At 55.9% G+C, this 7714-nt stretch overlaps 1 protein-coding gene across 1 annotated transcript in view; it reads left to right on the forward strand.

Annotated features, from left to right (window-relative positions):
* The first annotated feature begins 1681 nt into the window (after positions 1-1681).
* Positions 1682-7714, forward strand: part of SHF (Src homology 2 domain containing F) — a 10847-nt gene continuing 4814 nt past the window's right edge. Inside the window, exons 1-2 of the mRNA XM_009709114.1 lie at positions 1682-1805; positions 2890-3108. Coding sequence (XP_009707416.1) covers positions 1772-1805; positions 2890-3108 — 253 coding nt within the window. The 5' untranslated portion in view covers positions 1682-1771. The remainder of the gene's footprint in view (positions 1806-2889; positions 3109-7714) is intronic.

Here is a 7714-nt window from a genome sequence, read left to right on the forward strand (position 1 = left end):
TTTTTGCTCTTCCCCTCTCATCCGGCAAAGGCGGTACCCCGAGCAGCCATCTGTCCTGCTGCCGCCTTGCCGAGAGGTGAGGATGTCTGCTTGCTCTCATGTTTGAACCCCGCCTTGTGCTTGCCTGAGGTGGCTGTGAGCCCTGTGGCTGGCGGGGTTTGCTCCGAGGATGATGCTCTGCTGCTCACTCGTGCCCTGGTGTGGAGGGATTGGGCTTGGAGAGCTGCCCCAGCTCCCTGTTGCCTTGGCCGCCTGGGGAGCTCGGAGCTGGGACATCTGTGAAGGAGGTGGTGAGCCGGGGTGTGGGGACTGGTGTTCCTCCTGCCGCTCAGAGGGATGTGAAGGCTTGGGGCTGCACAGAGGTGTTTACATCTCCAGTTCCTGTTCCTTTTTCCTGCTGGGTTTTGCTGCTTGAGGCTATTGTCGGGTGGTTTTGCACAGGAAGGTGGAAGAAGTGTTTTCTTTTAAGCCGACTATGGGAGCTGGAGAGGAACATGTGAGCAGCCCTGGTCTCCAAGGCTGGCCAGGAGCAGGGATGGCATAGCGGTGAAGATGGCACCCGGGTGGGATTATGCAGCTGCCACACCGCGCTCAGGCCATTTGGTCCTTGCTGTGGGAGCTCTGCATAGCTCGCATTGTGGTGGCAAAATCCATCTCGCTGGATGGCCCAGCATGGGATTTGCAGCCTGGTGGGCCAACAGACCCTGGCAAAGGTGCTTGAGTGCACTCAGACCCTGTTGGAAATATTGCCTGGCCCTGTTTTGAGACCAGGCTTTGGAGGTGGGATTTACAGCTCCAGGCTTGCTGAAGCCTACGGTATTGCGTGGTGGGCTGCTCTGGTCGGGAAGGTGCTGAGGTGCCAGAGCAGGTGTGTGGCTCCAGTGCTGGAGGGGATCAAGCTCTGGGACATGCCCCATATCCTACTTCAGGATCGTCTCCTTTTTGCTAATAAGGGCAAACCTCAGGCTTTTTGTGCCATCTCTGTGACACAGCACTTGAGAGGCTCCTGGTCCTGCTTCCTGGTGACTCCTGACTGCGTGGAGGAGCCCTGTCTTACATTACTTGGGATGCGTGTGGGGATGCTGCAAGGGCCTGGGAAGGAGTGGAGAGGAAGCCATAGGCTGTTCTTAGCCCTTTTGTTATGAAACATCTTCAAACGAGCCTGCAGGAGCCCTGGAAGATAACCAGTGAGTTCCCAGTTGTGCCAGTGTCAGCTGACACCCCTGTGCTGGGATCTGTGCCCCTTCTCCACCTTGGGTGAGGAAATGTGGCCGCAAGCAGGGAGAGCATCTGCGTGCCATGGTGGGGGGATGGCACTGCTGGCAGCCCCGTGCTGCGGTGAGGGCCTTGCCGAGGCATCTGTGTAGGTGCTGGCAGTGCTGAGCTGATGGTAAGGGAGGAGGCTGGGCCGCCTTCTGCTCTGCTTGGCTCTGTCCCAGCTTTTGGGACAAAGGCTGGAGCATTTCCATGGCTGAGCACCAGTGCCTGGAAAGCCACCGACTGCCAGCACCTGCTCTGCGGGGCTGCCATGATGCGGGCTTGGTGTCCTGGCTGCCGCTCTGGCTGCTGCTAGCAGAGCTCATGGTGAGGTTTCAAGGGGCTTCAACTAGTCCCTGATGCCCCAAAAAAAGGCAAGGAGTACCCTAACCCTTCTCCTACCCTTCCCCTCTTCCAGCTGGCTGTCCTGGAGGACTACGCAGATCCCTTTGATGCGGCGCAGGTGGCTGGTAGTCAGGCAGGGCTGGAGAAGGTGACAGAGAACGATGGATACATGGAGCCATATGAAGCCCAGAAGATGATGGCTGGTAAGGTGGAAGGTTCCATGCAAAGGCCACGCTTTGTGCCTCTGGTCCCTGCTGTGTGAATTTGGTGGCCTCTGTACTCTGTTCTTTGCAGCCCATGACAGCACCACGTTCCCCAGACAAGGCAAACCTGGTCGATGGCTGTGGTGGTGCACAGCCACTTTGCAGGCAAATTTTCACAGCTTTAGCCACGTGCAATGGTCTTGCCATAGCCAGAGCACTCACAAAGGCTACCTGAGCAATAAAGGCACCTCGATATTTCTCCCTGTGATGCAGCCCCCCAGGACCACGGTGCCTGCTTGCCAGGCTGAGCCAGGAGAGGCCTGACATTTGATGTGTCTGGCATAAAACTAAGACAAATATGGGAGCTATTTAATTCAGTTAGGACTGGGCCAGAGAGTGCCGTTGTCTGCCGCAGCAGCGGGGTCCTACTGGGCTTGTTCATGGCTGGAAAGGAGCCGAGGTGAGAGCGTGCGCTCCCCAAGGCATCGCTCTTACTGCTGCAGCACATGCAGGGTCGCCACACCAGCTTGCGTGCCCCAGGCTCTGGCTCTGCTTTGCAGTTCCATGGTTTTCCTGAAGCAAGTGGTTTCTGGAAAGCTCATGTGGCTTTTTGGACTAGGCTGTTGCATTTCTTGGAAAAATCAGCAAGAGGCAAAGAGGCTGCTTGTGTCTGTGGAAAAGACTTTTGTTTTGCTCTAGGGAAGGGCATTTTATTAAACTAGTCATGCTGGGTGTCCAGGGAAGAAATCCAGCCTCGCTGCTCACAGGGAATCAGGCTCTGGGATGCTCTGTCCCCAGGGACTCCGCTTTGCAGGGCTGCCCGAGAGTGGGGACCTTGTACTGTGGGGACAGAAGGTATCTTGGTGCTGTGGACCGCTCAGAACCCAGCTGCCCAGCAGCTCCCCCGCTTCTGGCAGGCGCTTGCTGGAGGTTTGAGGAGTCTCCATCACTGATGCTCCCTACCCCATGTCGCCCTTGGGTGAAATTGAGCCCTTTCACCTAGCATGAAAGGGGACCATTTGGGGACCATGGCTGGACTGTGTTGGACAAAAAGCTCATGGTCTTTTCCCTCTTATCCTGCTAGAGATCCGCCAGAAGGGTTTACGGGAGGCTCCTGCCCGGCCGCTGCACCTTTACGATACTCCCTATGAGCCTGTGCTTGGAGGGCTGGACATGGATGGTGACCGCCTGGCTTGCCCCAGGCCCAGGGAGTCCCGGCTGCCTGAAGATGACGAGCGACCACCGGAGGAGTACGATCAGCCCTGGGAGTGGAAGAAGGAGCGGATCTCCAAAGCCTTTGCAGGTGAGTGATGGGAGCAGCCATGAAGGCAGGATAGCAGACATAAAGCAACTGATGCTGTGTTGCATTTTGCAGGGGGGAAGCTGGGTCCTTGGGGTTGCTTCATCTTTTGGGGGTCAGTAGTGTTGGCCTCTGCATTTCTGTGGCTCAGGGAGAGCTCATGCACTTGGAGAGGCTGTTTCTCTTCAGCAGGGAGCCAGACTGGGTGGAGTGGTGGATGGAGGTGCCTTGGCAGCCTGTCCAGTGCCCATCTCTCGTTGCCTCTTCCCACCTCTGACTGATCACAGCCTCTGGTGCAAGTTAACCTCCCCAACCTTGAACTGCAAGGGAGAGGCTTGAGCCTGGGCTCAAGCAGGTCTCTCCTTCCTTGGAGCAGGAGATCTGGGTGCCTCCCGGGAGCCTTTGGTGAGGCGATTGTCCAGCCCCCTGACCTATTTATCTGTGCTGCGGGATCGATTGTGTTTGTGTTTGTTAATGAGGAAATCCGTGCTGTGCATTAGCGCTGGCTCCTCTGCCAGTGCTGGCTAGTTGCCAAGCTCTTATCTAGGATGCATTTTAATTGCAGCATTGTGCATCTGCGCTGCAGCCGGTGTGCACAAGGCACTCAAGCGGCGGTTGTTGGCGCTGCATGGGGAAGCTGGCGGAGAGAGGCATGGAGATTTGGGCTTGGGAGTGGTTCACTTTTTGGGCTTGGGCTCTGTGAGCTGAAGATGTGTGTGCTGGGCTCGATGCCACGGTGTCTACTCATGCCTGGGGTTGTACTTGTACCGCTGGGACTCATCTGGGTGTGGAGCCGGTGCCCATGGCACGCTGTGCCGAGGATTCAGCTTGTCAGGCTCCGTCGTGAGATGCGGTGTGCTGCCAGACTGGGTTTGTGCTGAGACGTCTGTGCTCCAGATCTGGGCAGATGAGCCACCTTGCTTGATGTCCCTGGATGGAGGTGGTGTGTTCACAGGTCTGGCTTGTGTGTGGATGCACATGGGCGCTCCCCAGGGCACTTCAGGCTTGCTCCGAGTCCTGAGGGAGTCAGGTTGCCGTGCCCTGGGCCACGTTAGGACCTGCTGCCTGTTTTCTTCCTGCCATAGCAGGACCTGCTATGGCTGACAGGGCGTTTCTCCTCTCCTGCGATGCCAGAATCTCTCTGCTGGCCGATTCCCCCTTGGGGGGGCCTGCGAGACCGCTGCTGATGTGCAGCTGGTACCTGCACGAGGCAGCAACCCGCTGGTGCCTGGCAGGGGAATGTGCACCCTGTGGGGTAGCTGGGAAGTGCCTGGGGCAGGACGGATGCACAGGCAGGACAGATGGCCATGGGACGCTCGGCCAAGGTCCCCCAGATGGACATGCACATGGGATGGGAGTGATCGCAGGCTCCCCCCTGCACCCCAGAGAGGGTCAGCTGGGAAAGCTGATGGAGGAGCAGGATCTCTCCATTGGAAATGTGCCCCATGTCAGGTCTGTTCCTGCTTGGTGCTGGGGAAGGGACAAGATGTCCAAGCTGGCGTAGGGCTCCTGGGAATTTAGTCCTCAGGTCTTTCCCCTCACAACTGCTCTCCTTCTCCATGGACCTGGTGTTGCTGATGGGTTTTTCTAAGCCCTTTCTTTCTCTCTTTCTCGTCCCTCTCTTTCCCACCCCCACCCCCTACTCCCCATCCAGTTGAAATCAAGGTCATTAAAGACCTGCCATGGCCACCGCCAGTGGGACAGCTCGACAGTGGTGAAAGCCCCCCGGACGGTGAGGCTGGTGCCTCCGTCCCTCCGCAGCATGGCCAGCCCAGCTATGAAGACACCAACGGTGGGTCTTGCGTGACAGTGGGGTGTCCGGGGGGGCTGCGTCCGGTGCTTGCCGTGACCCTGCCTTGATCAAGGTCATTAAAGACCTGCCATGGCCACCGCCAGTGGGACAGCTCGACAGTGGTGAAAGCCCCCCGGACGGTGAGGCTGGTGCCTCCGTCCCTCCGCAGCATGGCCAGCCCAGCTATGAAGACACCAACGGTGGGTCTTGCGTGACAGTGGGGTGTCCGGGGGGGCTGCGTCCGGTGCTTGCCGTGACCCTGCCTTGCTGCTCCGCCAGCACCAAGATGCTGTGACGTCTTGGAGTTTGCCCAGACCTGGCAGGGCTCTGCCCGCTTGCCTGTGGGCGCTGCCAGACATCCACCCTCCTCCTCTGCCTTCCCCCAGCTCCTCCTGGCCCATTCAGTTGTCTTGTGCCGGACACCAGGTGTTTGTCCTCGCCTCTTCTGCATCTTGTCTAGCTCTATGATGCCTCTTTACACACAGTAGTTGAACTGCACCAGGGGATTATTCGGTGGCAGAGTTATTACCTTCTCTTTTGTTCTCTCCTCTTTGCCTCCAGATTCCCGGTGTTTGATGGCTGCTTTTACAGTCTTCTTGACAACTGCTCTGAGTATTTAGCTGATGTCTTCTTGCGACTCTTAATACCCAAGTCCCTTACAGGTGTGCTAGCAGCTAATTCAGATCCCACCACTGAAGTTGGAGCTGTTTTTCCCCCACTCACCTTGCTTCGTCATTTAGCACTGCTCTGTTTCTTCCACTATTTTATTACCTTGCTGCTCAGTGGCAGGAGGTCCTTCTGGATTTTCCACTCTTGTTTTTGCTATCCTGAACAGCTAAATGTCCCAGGTACACTTTGTCATATCAGGTTTGCCTTCTAGTGCAGCCTTTTTTGTGTGTGCTGAGCAGCAGAGCCTCCCATGTAAATACCCCTTGGACTCTGCTGGCAGTCTTGCTTTATGAAAGCCAAATACTGCTGCTTCTCTTTTAACCCATTATTAATATTTTAAGGACCTTGCTGTACCCCGTGGTGGGTTAGGATTTTGCCAAGAGCATTAGGAGAGGGGTTTTGTCAAAAGCCACCCAGGCTTTTGGGGTTGGGCTGCCGCTCTCGAGGAGAACTGGATGGATCTGTGAGACGTGACTTTCTCGCTGCGAAGCGGCAGCTGTGCCCCAGCGTGCTGTGTCTGCCCGTGCGTCACTAACGCTGCCACTAACGCTGCTCCTGGTAGACACTGCGCCGTGTCAGGTGCAGATGTCTGATTTCCTTATCTGCAGTTACCCAGATCCCTACAGATCTTTGTAAAGAAAAAACAGTATGGCTTTTGCTGACTCCCAGGTGGGTTTGAACACGAGGTTGCAGGTGACAGCTGATTTCGCTGCTGATCATAGGGGCACTCCAGAGCAACGTGGCTGCTCTGCCAAGGCTGTGTCAGGGTACTGTTCCAAACCTGTAGGGATGCTACAGGCCGAGATCAGTCCCAAAAAAGAAAGGTCTTGGCAGGGGGAAACTTCCTGATACTCTTCCTACAATGAATGCAGGTGTCAAGAAAAATTAATTTCTTTGCTATGCTGCCTCTTTTCTTCCCCCATCATTTATTATCCTTACAGTCGCTCTGACATGCATCCTGCTCCTGATGAACACATCAGTTTGTCACCTTTCTTGGTTTTAGCAACACAGTCTCTTTTTTTTAACCGACTTGCCTTGTGTTAAGTTTATCTTGCCAGAGTTTTGTCTCATTTTCTATTTCCCCTGTCTGGGGGTGACTTGAACTTCTTGAAAGATGCCTTCTTACTCCTAGGGGCTTGTTTTTAATATCCTGTTTAATCATGCACATGCCTCTGCCTCTCTGTGACAGGTGCAATGCATTCCTTCTGAGCCTCTAACACGATGACTTTGTGCCAAAACACTTTGGAGTTTTGATTGTCTGGCTTTTTAACGATCACCCCAATTTTTTAAGGTGATACGTTGAAATTGAAGCCTGGATGTTATGTACAAGGGTGAGCCTGGCCGGTGAAAAGCCAGACCACTGTAGAGGCAGGGCTTGTCAAGCCTTAATGCCGGTCACCTCCTCCCCAACCTCCTTCTCGGGAGGGTTTAAGCCATGCTAAGCAGCAGAGGATTTTGGCTGGGTTTCCTTTCAGCTGCCCTCCTCTCTTCTTGGTGCTGGGCGGGGGCTGGAGACCTGCTCACCTGTGTAGAGCCCAGACAAGGTGTCCCTCCAATAGCTGCCTTAGAGGACAGCTCTGCCCTGCTAGAGAGAAAAACAGCCCTCTCTGGGTATTTTTTTGCCTCTGCCCTGCAGCAGCGTGGACTCAGCATCCCCCTGCTTTTGCCTCCCCCTCCAGCAGTCAGGGAGCATGGAGAGGGAGTAAGCTGCCCAGCCCGGGACATCCCACTCATCCTGGGAGCTGTGGTGCCTGGGCTCAGCCACCTCTGGGGCAACTGTGCCTCCACGGCATCAGCCACTGGCAGCCGCACATCAAGGTAGCTCTGCCTGATCGATAAGTAATTTGTGCGAGGGAGCTAACGTTGCAGAGGAGCAATAATGAACTCTCTGGAGGAGGGAGAAACAATATTGTTAATGCTGAAATCATCCCACACGGAAATAACAGTCGGCAGGAGGCTGGGTCCCCGGAGCACGTCTCGGTTAATCCCCCGCCGTGGCACGCACTGGACCGCCGTGCTTTGTTGGTGCACAGGGGACCCATGGCTGGGCTGGTGCCGGGCAGGCGGCTGCACTGGGGAGGCACCTTGTAGTCCTTTTCCCACCTTGGGGAATTATTTTTTTTCACCACAGGAGGTTTACTCGTGCCA

Source organism: Cariama cristata, unplaced genomic scaffold, assembly GCF_000690535.1.
Source record: "Cariama cristata isolate BGI_N322 unplaced genomic scaffold, ASM69053v1 scaffold26511, whole genome shotgun sequence".
NCBI classification, from domain to species: domain Eukaryota; kingdom Metazoa; phylum Chordata; class Aves; order Cariamiformes; family Cariamidae; genus Cariama; species Cariama cristata.